General features: G+C 38.1%; 1 protein-coding gene across 4 annotated transcripts; it reads left to right on the forward strand.

Moving 5' to 3' along the window:
* On the forward strand, positions 1-18,296 carry LOC139940756 (protein regulator of cytokinesis 1-like). 4 transcript variants are annotated; one of them, XM_071937129.1, is made up of 15 exons: positions 1-153; positions 2,310-2,571; positions 3,012-3,245; positions 4,789-4,959; positions 5,431-5,580; positions 6,508-6,655; positions 6,954-7,090; positions 7,422-7,517; positions 8,095-8,241; positions 8,769-8,894; positions 9,841-9,963; positions 11,079-11,186; positions 12,245-12,421; positions 13,324-13,370; positions 15,249-18,296. In XM_071937129.1, the coding sequence occupies exons 1-15, from the start codon at positions 137-139 to the stop codon at positions 15,256-15,258; spliced, it is 1,953 nt and encodes a 650-aa protein (XP_071793230.1). In that variant the 5' UTR covers positions 1-136; the 3' UTR covers positions 15,259-18,296. The 4 variants fall into 4 exon arrangements, with proteins under 4 accessions (XP_071793230.1, XP_071793229.1, XP_071793231.1 ...); XM_071937128.1 differs by lacking the exon at positions 13,324-13,370; XM_071937130.1 differs by lacking the exons at positions 11,079-11,186; positions 13,324-13,370.
* Positions 18,297-19,014: the final 718 nt, after the last annotated feature.

The following is a 19,014-nucleotide window of genomic DNA, read 5'->3' on the forward strand; positions in this document are numbered from 1 at the left end:
TTCAAAATATACAATCAATGTCCGACATCCGAAACGCGAAGTGAACGGTTCGTTCAAATGTAATTTAAAAACAGTGTCAAAAAAAACCAGTTTTTATTCAAAGTATACTAGATTACATGTAATTTATGAAGACAGTATGGCATCTAGCAAAAGGTAAGGTTTTCATAATTTACTAATGTGAAAGTCAAATCAGTACAATTCAACAATTCAAGTCAAGTGAAAAACAAAATTGTAAATTTAAAATGTATTGTTAGGAGAATGCCAGCCGCCTGCCAGATGCAAAATGCAATGCACTGCTGCAGGAATGTTAGACAACTCGTCCGTCGGACAACTCGTCCGTTGGGACAACTAAACTTTGTGTCAACTGGACGGTGGCCAAGACAAGTCGACGGTTGAGCGGCCGAGCTCCGTAACTCAGCTGTCAATGTTTACACGCATTTTTATGTATAAATCCTGCGATTCTATAATTTATCATTATTAATATTAATTAATATTATTTATCAATTATTATTTATTCCTATTATTAGTATTACAAGAAAATAGGGTTTATAATATTGCGATTCAGAAACGCAATGCATTGTGGGAAGGAATATGGGTGGTTTCTATGCAGTGCATTTTCTACGACTGGCACATGCAACGCCTATACCTTTGTATGGGTTCAACAGCACCCTCTCTTGATATTTTGCTATTTGCGTAAACCTTATGTGGTGGTGTCCCAGTGAAGCCACACGTTGAAGAAACATCTGTTACAACTTACTGATGTTGTGTTGTCAGTCATTAGGGAAAAGTTGCCGTATGGCGCCACCACTTTTTCATTCGATATGAAATAATAACATAGTTAGTATCTAATTTATCACCTCAATGAGATATCCCTTTTTGTAAAAATTAGTGAAAAAGTGGTGGCGCCGTACGGAAAATTATCCGTCATTAGTGACTATGTCACTATGTATGTGTCCTGCGAGACTTTGTGTGGGTGTATATTATAATGACAAAATGTAGCCAGCCAGCAGTTGTCTAAATAGATGCGGTAACGTAACCCTCCTCCTGACGGCAAGAAGGCCACCGGCTGTAGGGAGGAGGGTGATGTTATCGCAATGTAACAGGTTAAACAAACAACTAAAATATTAAACAATTAAAACATTGAACAGCTCTTATTTAGTATTATTACTTATTAGTTATACTTCACTTTATTACCAACATAGCAACTGGCGATCATGTATGGTACAAAAATAATGAAATGGTTTTGGTAAGAAATAAAAAAAAAAATTATCCGTTTGCCCGGACATTAAACCCACCCACCATAATATGGCCCCATGTGCGCTGCCCCGCGTTGAGCCCCCGTCCTTCACGGCCATCCGTAGTTGCGATATAAAAAACAAAAGCCTCCTCCTGACTAGGCCATCTGCGACTTGTCTTGACCCCAAGTCGAATTGTCCGACGGACGAGTTGTCTTGTCTCCGCTGCAGGTACAGTGCGTAGTGTGTGTGGCGTGGGACCTACAGTTTTCATTCTGTGACATTGTAACATGTTTATAACAAATCAATTCATCAGTATCATTACTTTATTAGCATTGTTGGGTTTAGTCTTATGTTTTTTATTGCCAGTGAGGTGTGAGCATCGGTTATTATTAGTATTAATTGTTTACCTTTTTGTGTTGCGGTATTGAATGTTGAAATGTATTTGAAATCGTAATTTAATTTTAATAACACAAAGGGGTAGCAATAAAAGGACAACAATTGAAAGAAAAGAGAAATTACGTATGCCGGATTAATCATTTATTTCCGTAACATGCCACCACTTTGGCACTCATTTATTACAAAAAAAGGGATGTCTCATATTGTTGAAGTTTTTAAATTAGATTTAGATGCTATTTATTTCAATTTGAATGAAAGTGGTGGCGTGATACAGAAACTGTTCCCGTATGCCTCGCATACTGTTTTGTGCCTGTGCTGTGCAGAGAGAGAGAGAGAGATGCTGGACACACTGTGACTTTGCTGAGTTGAGATCACTTGAATTATTTGTTGTGGGTTTGGTTTTGAACTTAGCATTAGCTGGGCTGATCTGGATAAGACATGAACTTGTTGAAGAAGTACAGCATACCGCATACTGCATACCTTGTTAGTTGAGTGAGACTTATGAATATGAAAGAGGTGGGTTTGGGTTCAGAGTTTAAAGACTCGAACGCTTCAACTCTAGTCTGTATTAGGGTTTTTCATTATTTGTTAAGCAACTGGGATAATTTCTTATTTTATTTAAATCACTTAAAAACATTTGTTTAAATTAAATGTTTTTTTTGTTTTATGGATCAGATGTAGAGAGAGCATGAAGCTTGAGGTGGCAGAGTGCCTGGAGCACGCCCTGGAGCAGCTTCGAGACATCTGGGATGAAATCGGCATCTGCGAAGATCAACGTGTGGATCGTCAGAATGTGGTCATGCACCACATGCGCAACCTGCTGAGCGAGATGGTGATAGAGGAGAAGGAGTTACGTAAACGGCTTCTTGCCAGCGTGGAGAAATCCAGTCAGGAGCTGATCCAACTCAGCCAGGAATTGGAAATCAAGAATTTTGAGGTAAAGCACTCTGCTCTCCCTTAATTCTCACTAAATGCAGGGTTCAGTGATCTGCTGACCACTTCAGTTCAAGCCACCTGATGACCAGTCAGAGTTTATCTAACTAGACCTGCTGGCTTTCAGGAGTCCAATTATTAATTGTAAACCACTTCGTATAAATACAAATTGGTAGTCCAATTCTAACAATAAGGTTGGAAAAAAACATTAAGATATGAACCAGTGACAAAGCTGATGCATTGTAGGGTCGAAACGTCAGGCCATTAGTTATTTGCATTTATACCATTTGTCCTTTTCGTTGGTAAGTTGTTAAAATGTTTCCTAATCTTTTTTATCAGTGACAAAGCTTAATTGGTTAGTAAGTCACTGAAATAAGTTAAGGACAACCCTTGTGTTTGCGTCTTGTGACGATTGAGACATGCTGTTCATGTTTTACACTACAGGCAGAGGAAGGCCTAACTATCCTACAACTTGAGAAGGTTCTTCGTCTGAAGGTAGACACACTCTCCAAAGAGAGACAAGAGCGCATGGTGAAGCTTAAAAGCCTCAAGGACAAGGAGCAGAATTTGTGCGATCTCCTGTGCACCACGCCAAACTACATCCCTACTGGTACGGTCCCCACAGCGGAGCAGCTAGAGGCGTTAGAGCAGCACATTCAATCACTTACCAAAGAAAAGGTGAGAATCGATCATAGAAATAGAACCCGGAGAACGCTGAGCTCTACCACCCTCTGTGTCGTCTGTGGACGCGGCATATCAATACCGCGCAATACGCGCGTATGGCAAAATTATCATCGTGTGACACGCGCGTATGGCAAAATGGCAAGATGTCAGCGCACATAGACCATTTCTAGTGTTTTCATTGGTCAATGATGATGTCATTTTATGGCAAAATTGTATGGCAAAATATTTTGCCATACACAAGTTACGAAAATGGCGTGTGTGCGTCCATAAAAATGGTCTCACAACGAAACCGCACGCACAATGAGACACTCGGCGTTCTCCGGGTTCTATTTCTATGGAATCGATACAACCAACAATCCTTAGGAACTGGACACCTTTGACAATATTGTCAAAGACCTGTATTCTCACTTTGGTGTATCCCAACATATGCATGAAAACAAACCTGTGGAAATTTTGATTTGATTGGTCATCAAAGTTGCAAGAGAATAATGAAAGAAAAATACTGTTGTTGCAAAACTTGGTGCGCTTTCAGATGCTGGCACAATAAAATGCTTCAGCTGAAGTCTTTTATTGTTTGAGTGAGAAATTACCTCTTTGAAAAAAACTATGTTACTCTGCAGCTGTTTCTTACAATGTTTTAGACTATCAACAGCTCTCCATTGCTCGTTCCTAAGTAAGATGTTAGCAATTAAGTTTTTACCAATAGTGTCCAGTGCCTTTACAATTGAGTGGTTATGTGATTAGCATTTCCATTTGTGTGGGTAGTAGAGCATAAGCCTTCTTTTAAGGAATGTTGATACAAGCAGATACTGGTTTGGGAATGTGCTATATATGCCTTTCTTAATATTTATGCATGAGGTACTTCACAATGCTAATCCAAAACAAGGCGATGGGCGCAGCCACTGCAAGTGATGGGGGACGTGCGCCCATAGCCTCATTTTGGGTAAGAGTTATGACGTCATGCATATGTATTAAGAGAGGCGTATTGTTGTGATGCTGCTCCTTAGAACAATAACATTTGTACGATTTAATCAATACAAAGACTCATGGAAGACCATTTGTTGTTAACTTCTTCTGCATGCAGTCTATTTATTTCTACTTATGGCTTTTTACATTGAATTGCACCCTTAGGTGCCCAAGATAAGAATAACTCATTTACTTTCCCCATCCCTCTTTTTTCCCCTTCAACTCCTTGAGTAGTGCTTATTCCTGGAATGAGGCAAGAACCACATCCTTGAGTCCAGGTAGGTCACTGACCTCCACACCCACCTCAGTATTCTAGGAATACTCATTACTACCACAATGACCTTCTCACCACCAGGCTCTGGGTGAAAGTTCGGTCATGACCAATAATGACATCACATTTATGAAAAAAACATAAAGCACTACGGCCCTTTTTCTTCAAAACCATGGCTTCGGCTTTGGATAGTCGAAACAACCGCAGGGCCAAGCTAGCCTGAGCCGTATCTGGATCCAAAGCCATGGATGCGGAATGAGCCTATGATCATCGCTTATCAGTTTGTCTGTTTCTGTTTAGGATTCACGCCAGTTGACGCTAAGCACCACCAAGAAACAGATCATAGAGCTTCTGGAGTTTCTTGAGCAAGGACCAAATACATCCTTTGAGCGAGACATCGTCTGTGAAGAAGAGGAGTCATTCCTCCTTTCCAGGGAGAACATGGAGGCCCTTAAAGTCCTTCACCAGGAGGTAATATAGTACAGGCTTTGAAATAACCTGGTCCTCAATATACATGTAAAGCCCCTTGAACCGCTATTTCTACAGCCCTTAAAAAACCTTGGGGCCAACTCTTACATGCATTTTGCGTCAAAGAATATGTCACTTTTTATTTTTTAGTCATTATAATTAAACATCACACAGAGCAAGATATAATAATAGCCATGACATCGATAATAATATCATTTCAATCATGTTATATTTACTACCTACATTGTATCTATGGGGTAAAAAACACTGACTCCTAGAACTTTTATAGTCAGATTTAAAATGTCTCTTGGGCATGTGCCTCTTCAAAGGATTCGTCTTAAAGGTTTTCTAATGGGAAAATGGCATTGCCCGTTGTGGATTGACATTCCACGCTTGGGACAGAATACAGCAAGAGCAATGGGTTCTGAAAAACTGATTTTTGATTTCCCCGATTTTCTTTGACACCCCCCAAAGTTGGAGTTTAAGGAGAAAGAGAACCAGGGTATTGCGGATAGTCTAAGAGAACATATTGCCAGCTTGTGGAACAGACTACTCTTCCCTAAGGAGGAGGTCGAGGAGTATCTAGCCAGCCATTCTGCCCACAAACCGTCAGATCTTAAAGTGGTAAGTTCAGAGTCAATCCAGTTACACATTACCACGTCTGTCACTAACCAAGGTCGGTTAAAGGCAGTGGACACTGTTGGTAATTACTCAAAATAATTACTAGCATAAAACCTTACTTGGTAACAAGTAATGGGGAGCTGTTGATAGTATAAAACATTGTGAGAAACGGCTCCCTCTGAAGTAACGTAGTTTTCGAGAAAGAAGTAATTTTCCAAGAATTTGATTGCGAGACCTCAGATTTAGAACTCGAGGTCTCGAAATCAATCATCTGAAAGCATACAACTTCGTGTGACAAGGGTGTTTTTTCTTTCATTATTATCTCACAACTTCGATGGCCGATTAAGCTCAAATTTTCACTGGCTTGTTATTTTATGCATATGTTAAGATACAGCAAGTGGTCTTTGACAATTACCAATAGTGTCCAGTGTCTTTAACCCTAGCGAGTTTCAGGTAATCCTATTTGAGCCTGATGCACAGAAGCGATTGCCTCTGTGCCACTGGTCGCTTTGGTGCCCCTTTTGAAAATGTTCCAATAGAAATTTACAATATTCTCAAAGATTTGCAACTGACTAAAGCCTGACGCTCTTGCCCTTTAAAGATAAATGAAGCACCAACCTTGCATCATTTATATCTTTTACAACAAAACATATAACCTTAACATTACTTTTGTGTATTATTTTGTGGGAAAATGTCGACTGTGAATTACTTTTCAACTTCAAGAGATCTTTAATGAGTGCTTGTTCAACTCATTGTGATTCTTGTCTTGTAAATAAATTCTGGTCCAGCAGACATTTTGGGCTACAAACCCTATGATCATGTGGATCCCCCCCCTCCAAATTAGAGCCATGAGGCACATTGTCTACATCAAGAAACTTGTTGGAATTTTGTTTTGACTGTTTGAGGCATTGTTGTTGTTTTACTCTCAAGCTACGAGAAGAACTGGACAGACTTGAAGAATTGAAGAAACAGAATCTGAAGAGAGTGACAGAGGCGAGTCGTGATGAGATCAGCCACTGGTGGGACCAGTGTTACTACAGCCGGTTACAACGCAATGACTTTGCTGCCTTCTACGATGGTACGTAAATTTCACTCCGAAGATATGTAGCTCATGAATGAAAATTTTGACTCCCATAAATGGCTGACTGTGTTAGTCGACGAGGTAAAAAGAAAACCACGCAATTTCGATGCATATTTGTGTAGATCATTATATTGTACTTTTACAATATCTTTCTAACCATATGCATTTTATAACAAATGCTTACAGAACGCTTTTCAATGACCAACTCGACAGAACCAAGGCAACGTGTTCCTTTAATTTGGAGCCCTGACAACCACTCTGCTCATTCCTGTTTTTCTTTTCCTACCTACACTAGATGATTTCACTGAGGAGGTTTTACTGCAACACGATGAGGAACTTGCGCGAGTCAAAGCCTACTACGAGGAGAATAAAGAGATTCTTGAGAGTGTTAAGAAGAGGGAGGTCATGTGGAAGAAGATGTTGGAGTTCGAGGTAGGTCGTCAAAACTCAAATTCATATCTCCAAAAAGACTGTAAAAGTGCGCAAGAGAAAACAATTCAAACCAAACACTTGCATATATTTTTCTTCAATTTTTAAATTATCTTCAATTTTTAAATTAATTTATGTAAAATTTTTGTAATTCAGCCTTTGTGCTGTGAGGACAGTTTTTTAATAAACCATTTTATCTATCTTTCTATTTATAAGCAGTTTTATTATATTAAATGTTATGCCACTTTGCCATGCTACTGAATAAAAAAATCAAAAAAATCAATTATTACTACTGACTTCATAAGAATGCATAACTCTTGTCCTGCCATTGCAGAAGAAAGCCAACGATCCTAATCGCTACAACAACAGAGGGGGTAATTTACTACAGGAAGAGAAAGAACGCAAAAAGATCAACAGGGATCTTCCGAAGGTGAGACACTAATGTTGTCTTTCGCACTTTGAGTCCAAAGTACTATAGCAGTTTACATTTCAGTCATGGACAGACCGATCCATTAAGCTCCGCCCCATTGCGTATTGACCAACCATAACACATTGCGCAACCAAAAGTCTGACAAAATAAAGTCCGACATGCGTGCGCGTTTGCTTGGCGCGCCGGCAGAGTTGTGCAGAATTGCATGGAGAGACTCGCATGTTCTTGCTCACACGTGCGCCGATGGCGGAGCCTATACGGATCGATCTATGCTCTCTTAAGTCCATTTGGGTGTCCGTCGCGTGGTGGTCCGAGAAACGAGCTCCCTCTAAGCCTCCCTGTCCAGAGCTGTTCCCATTAGCTCCTGCATGCTACTTCTTTTAAGTGCAGGAATGTTGTCAGTCCACCTAGCTTTTAGCCTAGGGAGGCTGGTCACAATTGAGCTGTTTATTAATCATGCAATGAATCTGTTAACTTGTTTTAACAACCTCAGTTTGTAGTCACGTAGAACCAACTAAAGTTCTCCATCCCCGATGCAGATATTACTTATCAACATTAATTTCTATTTCACTTATAGCTGGAGAAGACACTGGCCGAGAAGATCAGTCTATATGAAAAGATAAAGGGATCTCCATTCTTAGTGGATGGCTGCCACTTTATGGACTACGTACAGATGCAATGGGCGGCTCATGAACAGAGCAAGAAAATTCAGAAAGAAGAAAGGGTAAGTAAGAAGAACATACAGCTGTTGAAAAGATCCTGGAGAGAACGCAATATAAATTCATTAAAGGCAGTGGACACTATTGGTAATTGTCAAAGACTAGCCCTCACAGTTAGTGTATCTCAACATATGCATAAAATAACTAACCTGTGAAAATTTGAGCTCAATCGGTCATCAAAGTTGCAAGATAATAATGAAAGAAGAAAACACCCTTGTCACACGAAGTTGTGTGCATTTATATGGTTGATTTCGAGACCTCAAGTTCTAAATCTGAGGTCTCGAAATCAAACTTGTGGAAAATTACTTCTTCCGAAAACTATGGCACTTCAGAGGGAGCCGTTTCTCACAATGTTTTATACCATCAACCTCTCCCCATTACTGGTCACCAAGAAAGGTTTTATGCTAATAATTATTTTGAGTGATTACCAATAGTGTCCACTGCCTTTATTTTTAATATTCTATGGAAACTTTGTCACCACAGCCAAATGTCATGCCTTATGTCCCGGAAATGTAACCTTGTTTTTATTTAGGTAAAAGCCAAACACCAACAGCTGGAGACCGAGATGACATTCGGTAGCAAACCAAATACACCCGCAAAGAGGCGCTTCAACACAACATGCTCAGCTAAAACCCCGACCAACAAGAGGATGAAAACGGTGAGATTACAGTTTTTTTTAGCCACCCTAGAGAAGCCCAAGTCCCACTGCCTGCAAATGCAAAATGCGAATTTTGACGTCACAAATTCACAACGAGTAATTAGCGTATGTTGACTTGTGCTCAACTCTGTGACAACCCTGTGATGTCAACACTCGCTTAACATTCGCAGGAGGGGACAGTATGAAACGGGAGTTATTGCGGAAACACAGTTTTTATTTTTAGCAGCGGGCCCAATTCAGAGCTGCCAACATTTGCAGAGATATTTAGAGATACGTTCAAAATAAAAGGGTGAAATGTTTCCATAATCTAGCTGGCAGGTTTTCATAAATGTTCATCAGATTACGGTTTATTTTTAGGGAAATTAGGGTGGTTGGCAGCTCTGTGCATTTCTAATGGCCTTTGTGCAGTTTAACAGAACTTCAAATATCTGGTGACAGGGCAATTTTTAACAGTTTTCATAAGCTCCTGCTGAATTTAAATACTCCACAACACTCCCTTGATTTTCATACGGTATTTTAAAATCAAGCCGAATTGTTCATTAAAAGGTATATTTTTTGTGTGTGTTTAAACTATTTGCACAAACATTATTTTGAATACCTTTGTTTGATGTACTTTTTGTACATTTTTTGGATGGTGGTGGTTTTGTATTTTCATGCAAATATTTGTTTTTTGGCGGTGTTTTGTTTTGTAAATGATTATATGCACATGTTTAATTAGATGACTTTTGCACACCTGGTACTATATGTTCTATTTTGAACATGGGATCCAAATTAAATGAGTGTCACTTTTGATTAAGCAAGTCATTGTGCTAGACATTCTGCAAGAGATTAACTTATTTTACATTAATATTAACAATATTTTTTAGTGAACCCTTTATCCCACCACCAAACTTGTTGTTTCTTATATCACCTTCATTGTTATATAACTTCACCTGCAATTTAACAGATGAATGGGAGCACATTCGCCCAGTCGCCAAGACTAGGCGTGACCCACAGCAGCATTATGCCCTCCCCCTCGCCAGCCAGACGACCCCCGAGGGCCTGTAGAGCGACTCCCACAAACATCAAGGTAGGTATACTACAAACAAAAGCAAGAATTATAAAGCCAAGTAAAAAAAAGAAACATGTTTAGCGTCCCCGCCCGCTTCCTTTTTACAGGCCGCCTCCTTTTTTATTTTATTTTTTTTTGCACATTTTCATTATTTTAATTTTTATTATTATTTTTTTAAATAGGGTTATTTTAAATGAGCTCAGCAAAAACAATCTGAATGTCTTGTCTGAATGCCTCGACTAAATTGTTTCATTTATGTTTTGTGTATTTCAGCAGTAGAAAAAACAATGGATATTTGACATTTTAACAAAGAATGGCGTCCATCTTGAAAAAAAAACCCTTTCTCGTTTTTTTGAGGTATGAGGCAGTGGACACTATTGGTAATTGCCAAAGACCAGTCTTTTCACTTGGCGATCTCAGCATGCATAAAATAACAAAGTTTGAGCTCAATTGGTCGTCGAAGTTGCGAGATAATAATGGAAGAAAAAACACCCTTGTCACACAAGGTTGTGTGTTTTCAGATGCTTGGTTTCAGTACCTCAAATTCTAAATCTGAGGTCTCAAAATCAAATTATTAGTGGAAAACTACGTCACTTCAGAGGAAGCCGTTTCTCACAAAGTTTTATACTATCAACAGCTCCACATTACTCGTTACCAAGTTAGATTTTATGCTATTTTTTTTGAGTAATTACCAATAGTGTCCACTGCCTTTAATGCTTTATGGAAGCAATTAAAGTATCAATCCGAGGTACACTAAATGAATTGGTTTCTTTGCTGATCCTGAAAAGGCACTGAAAATTGTTGGTAACTACTCAAAATAATTGTTAGCCTAAAAAATTACTTGGTAAAGATCAATGGAGAGCTGTTGATAGTAAACAACATTTTGAGAAAAGACTCCCTCTGAAGTAAAGTAGTTTTTGAGAAAAATAAAAAGGTCAGGTATTTTAAGATGTCGGGCCTGAACGAAGTTTGGCTACAAGGCCGTTACAGATTTGATTTTTGGGAAAAATGTAGCAATATTCAATTGTTTAAAATGGTTGCCATGTGGGTAAATTTGACTTTCTCTTTTCTGTGTGTCTAAATTTCAAGTAAAAATTTTCTAACTCTCCACTTATCATTCCCTTCACCTAAAGAGGGTAGCTACCCCTTGTGGTCAGTCCACCAGCACTTACATCCCACGCATTCCATTCCCCTCCCCTGCCTCTATAAGTCGCCCCCCAAAAAGTGGCAGACGAAAAAAGGTACGGTACGACTCACTGTTCAATTCGCTGTTTTTGTTGACTACTGTTCTAATTTTTACACTTTTGTGTTCCACTTGTTCTTTCTGAGTTGTTGTTTTGGGTTTTGTCATTGAAGATGTTTTTTCTCGCACAGTGACTCTATAAAGACTCAAAAAAGTGCACAACCCTGTGTATATTTGCATATTATTTGCATATTCAAACATTTTGGGATATCTGCGGTGGGTCATCTTCACCATTTTATGTTCATTTCAATCTCAGCGGAACAGAACCTAACCTTTGAGAAATTCAGAAGATTGTTTGTTTGCATGAAATTTCAATAAAATCTCTTGAGTTTTCTAACTAAGCGCCTGTTTTCTCAGCAACTTTCCTAATCAATCTATTAGACTTTTATATTTGTGAAGGCAAGACCATTCTCTCTTTTCATGTTTTGGTGTATTTTTATATATATATATATATATTTATAAATATATAACTTTTATACTAACTTATAGAATGAATGTTTATATATTGACCTTTGTTTGGTTGCCATTAAGGTTACTATCTAACAGAATTTTACTTGTTTGAGTTTCAGTTACAATGTGAAACCAGCAAATGCTGTTTTCACATTTAACACCCCATGTAGTAAAATAACAAGGGACACTTAATAACCTTTTTTCAGGGGAAGGAAGTTTTGTATAAAGTGTTTTGAATCTGCAATCTATTGCATAATATGTAAGTGCTCTACCAACTGAGCTATCTATCTAGCCTTTCTGGGTAAATGTTATAACATTTCTGAGTGAGTAGGATTTTGAAACTTTGCATGGTGGAAATACGATATAGAAAGGGTTGCGGTAACACCATGTAATGACTCTCTAATGAGTCGGGGTGGTTCTGAAAAGAACCGTTGGTTTCAACTTGTGGTTTCGATCAGTATGCTCTGAGTGAACTAAGAAAAATTTACTGGAAGAGGATTTTAAATCTGTGGCCTCGAGATTAATTCTTCAATTTTTCTTCATTCACACGAGAATCAAATTAAAACCTAATTAATTATATTTATTGATTGTTTTTTTCTGATGTAGACCCCTAAGCGTGTACTGAAACAGACAGGTCGTATGTCACATCGCAAGGCTCTAGCTGAGAGAAATGCCGACATGAGCCATGCATTCAGTACTAGTACTATCAGCGGAGGACTACAGAGTGTCGGACTGAGTAACATGTCCATCACATCCGCATGTTCTTCCTACTCGGACTTTGCTGTAAGTTAATGTCTTTTCGGCGACTAGAAGTAAAAGTTTTATTTCTAGTCGCCAAACAGACAAAGCTGTAGGAAGAAACTACTACAAATAAGTAGTTAACTGGCAGTCACAACCATGTGTAAATCTCTTTTTGAAGCTCCACCACAACCAGTTGTCCAGCATTTAGGAGTTAGGACTAGTCCTAACTCTTTGTGAAACCGACCCCTGGGCAGTTTGCGGGAGTTTTGACCAGTTCATGGGTGTTTTCACTTGCATTTGGCCAGCGGAAAGAATAACTGCAAATTAAATCTAGGCATAGTTGCTTTTAGACATTGCATCAAAGCGCCTTACTCAATTACTACCCCTGTCTGTCCAGTGGGCTTTCCTTGTATTCCTGAAAAACTCCTTAGGATTATGCAGCATCAGCAGCCAAGTTGCACACAAGCTGAATACTATTCACATCAACAATCTAGACTGGCAGGTAGCCAGTTACTTATGGGTGATAAGCATTCAAAATTCCCCCAAAGCAAAAGTTTCATGACCGGGATTTGAACCCACACCCTGTTAACTCAGCCATCAGGGCCCAACTTCATAGAGCTGCTAAGCACAACAATTTGCTTAGCATGAAACTTCTTCCTTTGATAAATCAGGGTTACCAATCAAATTTCTATTTGTTGCATATTGCTTGTTACTGGTATTCAGCTGTTGTTTGCTTATCCGGAAAACCAGGTGGAAATTTGGTTGGTAATCCTGTTTTTATCAAGGTAGAAATTTCATGCTTAGCAAAATTTTGTGCTTAGCAGCTCTATGAAATTGGGCCCAGGTCTTTAGTTCGATGCCCTAGATCACTACGGTACATTTATTTTAACACATTTGGGAGATTTATTGCGTCATCTGTTGTTGTGTTTATAATATTCTTACAGGATATTTTGAACCAAGAAATGCACTCAAGTATCAGAACCTTGAACTTGTAAGTCTTTTTCCTTTGAGGAATTTGTCAGCTTGATCATTTCAAGAGCACATGTTTCTTGGTTGTCAATAACATTCTCATACAAACAAAAGACATCCATCTTTAAAATAAAAACGATCCAAAATAATATACAAAAATAACATTCAAACCAAACAAGTAGAATCAATACTTCGAGGATGAGACATTTCAGACTTTTTATCTGAGCTTAGAATTTGGTCGTCGTGAAAAAAATGTGGCCAAGGATGCAGTTCCAAAAGCTTTTTGAAATGTATGGTTTGCACAAAGTTGAAATGCCATCATTTCACTTCCTGGTATTTGGAGCATGATTTCAGATTTGTGTTGTCAGTGGTGACTTTAACGGAGTGGTGACTGTCACCGTGTAACGGTCACCCCTGTAACGGTCACCCCTGTAACTCTACTAATTGTTTAAGGGGGAATAACGGGTTTCTATTTAATCAACCCTTGGTTACGTCTGAGCTGGTCAACTATCTTCTTTTTTTCTTTCACTTTTTTTCTCACTCTCTCGCTCTCTCTCTCTCTTAAGACAAGGCTCGAAATTTGCGTACCAGTCCGTTAGCCGAAAAGCTCATTGTTGTTTTACAAGGCTAGCTACAGGGAAATGGGTAGTTTGTTAAAAAATAAAAAATTATAAATACTGTCAATTTGATTTGAGCAGGAATTTGAAATGGAAAAAAGTCTCTGGTTTAAGTCCTGACTTTGTAAATTTGTCCTTGTCTGTACATGTAGTACCTTAGCACACATGGCAATACTGCAATTGCTGTGGGTGTTGTGGGTTAACTCAAGGCCAGATTTTATCTTTCAAGCTTAGGCATGGTGGACGTACTTTAACTGAAACTGGTTTTATTAACCTCACAAACAGTAACCAGTTAGCTTTTTTACTAATGATCTTCCCAACAAGGGAACTCTGCAATGCTGCCACAAGATGCCAATCTCTCTTAAACAAACACTGGTTGAATGTCTACGATAATAAGTTTCTCAAATGATAACTTGTGTTTGTTTTGAGACAACAAGACAACACTTGTTCTAGTCATTGTGAAATCAGCAATTATCTTGGCCGAATTTATGCCCCGTGACTGCAAATCCTGCAGTCTGACCACAGAGACAACATACCATATACATTGAATTCCATTAAAATACCCTTTCTCTTTATGGTTTGGTATTACATCTCTCATATCATTCACAGTTGCAATGTATCAATGCTTTTTCTAAGAATAACAAAAAATAACACTTAAGTCATGCAATCATACACGCAGCTATAACTTTCCCTTTCCAAAATGGAAGTGAAACTTAACCCCCTCAAAAAAAAACACCTTGGCACAACCCTCTTGTGTAATTCGCAACTGCCTGATCGAAAACAAAAGTACAAAGTCACATGCATGTCTTCTGTAATTTCAGTTGTAATAGCAGTCAAAGACACTGGACCCTATTGGTAATTGTTAAAGACACGTATTCTCACTTGGTGTATCTCAACATATGCATAAGATAACAAACCTGTGAAAATTTGAGCTCAATTGGGTGTCGAAGTTGCGAGATGATTATGACAAAAAAAAACACCCTTGTCACACAAAGTTGTATGCTTTCAGATGCTTGATTTCGAGAACTCAAATTCTAACTCTGAGGTCTCAAAATCAAATTTGTGGAAAATTTCTTCTTTCTTGAAAACTACATCATTTCAGAGGGAGCCGTTTCTCACACTGTTTTATACTATCAACCTCTCCCCATTACTCATTACCAATTAAGGTTTTATGCTAATAATTATTTTGAGTATTTACCAATAGTGTCCACAGCCTTTCAGTACTTTCTGTTTCATTCATTGTTATTATTTTTTACCCCAACCATAACCCCTACCTTAAACAGAGAGATCTAGAGGGCAACAAGCGTAATAACTGTCGGAGCAGCACGGCCCCAAGCCCAACCAACCTAACATCAAGTCGAGCACGCATCACACTACTATAAAACATCATCAACTGATCTGACTAGAGGAAAACTCTTTCAACAGCACTGAGACATCTATTCTGGCCGTGCATGGTACATTTATCCACATTTATACTAAGCGTGTCATTCAAGGGCCCCAATTTCATAAAGCTGTTAAGCAGAAAATACTGCTTGACGAATTTCTCTGCCAAGCAAAATGAGTGGGGCACCATTCGCAACAGCACAAACTTCATGGAATGTTTGCTGGTAACATAATTTGGCTAAGCAAGATTTTCCTGTACTTACCAAGTTTTTGTGCTTAAAGGTTTTATGAAATTGGGGCAAGGTATTTTGGCCTTCAGCCCGGTTCAGATTTCCTGCGAATACCAATGCGATTCGAAAGTTGACGTCACAAATGTGCAACGAGTAATTCGCAGGGGTTGAGTTGTGCTCAACTCTCTTGCGAATATCGCAGAGAAAACAGAGTTGTGACGTCAAATTTACGTCAAATTCGCATCGCATTCGCATTCACGGGAAGTATGAAGTTATGAACCAGGCTTTAGTATACCTTTGAGAGTCAGGGTTACTCTCTTTGAATAAAATGTAAAGCATTATTGGTGATCTATTGATGAAAGCTACATCACTGCATGGTTTACTCTCTGAATCAATATATGGTATATAGCCTTGACACCCTTTACTTGAATCAAAATAAGGTACAGCATTCTGCCTGCTATGCTCTTTTTGAATGAAAGGTGAAGCATTGTTCGTTAACCTTCTATGAATCAAGATAAGGTACATCATTGCATTGACACCGTGCATCTAATAACTCTTCTTTATGCAACAATGTAAAATTCATTTCTCACATTTTTTCTCCTTAAATAGATGCCTCAGATAAACAAAACAATTAGATTTTGTTGTCATTTGTAATAACTCTAGAACTATTTATAACAAGCCAGACAGTTTATTTGCTCAATGCTTTTCTTGGATGCAGACTTGAGGGAAAGGCTAGTTTAGACTACTCTTTATTAATTTGTACATTTTTTAGTGGGTGGGGGCTCAAATGTGATTAAGTGCCTGGGTCTAATATAAGTGCGTAGAGGTTATGCCCAAACTTTAGGCTACAGCTCTTTGTCATTGTATCTACACACTGCGCCACCACTGACAATTTATTGAAACAGCTGATAAATACTCAAATTGTTCAAGGATAAGACACAGCAAGAGATGTGAATCTCATTTGAAACTGAGCTACATGTGAGCTCTGCTTTGATGTAGTGCCACAATAAAGTGGAATACAGTGAACACAAGTTTCACCGAGTTTCCTTAGTGTGTGCTTGTTAGGTTTGAGGTATAGAACAGTGTATGTAATACTGCAAGAAGATTTTTACTTTCATCAGCATTACCAAAAGATCATCATTTATTGAATGACAGAACGTTTAGAAAAAATAAAAAAGATGCATTTCAATCTGGAGCGTAGCCTTGAGCGCTAGTTATATAAAAAATACTTGCAATTGATGTGTATAAAAGCAGTTATTTCATTGTTTAAAATACCATAACTTGTACATAGCCTGTTTTGTTTTTAATGTTTTTAACTGGTTTATTTCTTTTTGTTGCGTTTAATGGTTACCGGGATACACATATTGTCTGGCACACAGAAACTTCCTGTACTATTCTGTAAGAAATGGTTATTGCACATGAACACTTAATGGAAATGTAGTATGAAGGGCACATTTGGCTCAGGGGGTATGGATTGAGTTTCCCACTTGGAGATTTAGCAATAAAACAAAACATATAATAGGAGAATTAAAGGCAGTGGACACTATTGGTAATTACTCAAAATAATTATCAGCATAAAACCTCACTTGGTTACGAATAATGGGGAGAGGTTGATAGTATAAAACATTGTGAGAAACTGCTCCCTCTGAAGTGACGTAGTTTTTGTGAAAGAAGTAATTTTCCACGAATTTGATTTCGAGACCTCAGATTTAGAATTTGAGGTCTCGAAATCAATCATCTGAAAGCACACAATCATATGACAAGGGTGTTTTTTCTTTCATTATTATATTGCAACTTTGCAGGCAATCACGCTCAAATTTTCACAGGTTTGTTATTTTATGCATCAGAGATACATCAAGTGAGAAGACTGGTCTTTGACAATTACCAATAGTGTCCAATGTCTTTAAAAGGAGTATATATTTTGGTAATTAATTACTATAAAATGTTACTTAGTAAGAAACACTGGAGCTGCTTATAACGTGTAACATTTTGAGAATTGATTCCTTTCTATAGGAATGTGGGTTTAGAGAAAAGGATTACAAGACATTTTAAATCTGAGAAAGGTTTCATGCATTAACCTCATGCAGAAACCTTTCTCAGATTGTGTATTCCAGTTACAAATTATTCTTTTTGAGTGGACAGAATTTGTTTCTTTGGTTGGGGTGGGGATTTACCAAACCAATGTCATCTTTACAAAAATACTATTCTACATAGTACCTTTATCTCTTTGTTTACTTTAGAATAAAATGCATGCTCTTTTTAAAGGCAGCGGACACTATTGGTTACTCAAAATAATTATTAGCATAAAACCTTACTTAGTAACGAGTAATGGGGAGAGGTTGATAGTATAAAACACTGTGAGAAATGGCTCCCTCTGAAGTGAAGTAGTTTTCGTGAATTGTTTTCTTTTATTATTATCTCGCAACTTCGATGACCAATTGAGCTTTACCAATAGTGTCTAGTGTCTTAAAATTAATATATTCGATCTGTCTTGATTACATCAGCACTTTTTCCAAAAAATCTGTGATGGAGCCGTGTACACGCAATACAAGGAGGAAATAATCTAAACTACTTGTTAGTGATAAGTTTAATTTTATCTGATTGCCTAGACTATAGATGCAAATTCTGTATATAGACATTTTTATCAAGTGAGTATTGTATAGCACTACTAGCAGCCAAATGGGGGTGGAAATAAACCAACAAGTTTCAATAAGAAAACCTGTCATGATGTGTTTATGTTAGGCCAAATAAAAACAAATACCAGTTGATTGTCCTCGCCTGCATCCTGTTTTGGGGCCCCATTCTTTTTTTTTTTCTTTTTTTTTTCAATTTTTCGTAAAAAAAACCCCCAAACATCCTTTCAAAAGGACTTGCTCTCGAACACGTGTAAACCGTCTGTTTCAGACACAAAATTAGTAAATGCCGACCAGGGAATCTTTTGAGTGTAATAATCCGACCCTGTTAACCGGGTCCTCATGCAACAAATAGATATAAAATAAGTTTGCGGTGGGCAAACTGAAGAATTGGTGGCCTGTTTGATTTGAAATACTTAGCGGCTATCTTGGAGGAAAAAAAACAATTAAAAAAGGCCCTTATCCTGCTCTTTTTGGAAAAATCCGGACGATCACTGAGCAGGTATTTATATTTTTTTGGCCTTAGTTGTACTTTTAATAAGTGTAGCAGGGCCCAAGTTCATTAAGCATGTAAGCAGAAAAACTTACTACGCACAGAAAAATACAATGCAGAAGCTGTAACCATCCAAAAGTTGATAAAGTTAACATTCTGACTGGCGCCCGCCCATTTTTTTGCTAAGCATAGGAATTTGCTAAGCAGTATTTTCTGATTAACAGGTTTAAGACATTTGGCCCAAGGTTTACTGGCATGCTTGTGACTTTCCACTGGAAAACATTTTTAAAAAATGCATCTTTTTCACGTT

The sequence above is a fragment of the Asterias amurensis genome, chromosome 8, assembly GCF_032118995.1.
Source record: "Asterias amurensis chromosome 8, ASM3211899v1".
Classification (NCBI taxonomy): Eukaryota; Metazoa; Echinodermata; class Asteroidea; order Forcipulatida; family Asteriidae; genus Asterias; species Asterias amurensis.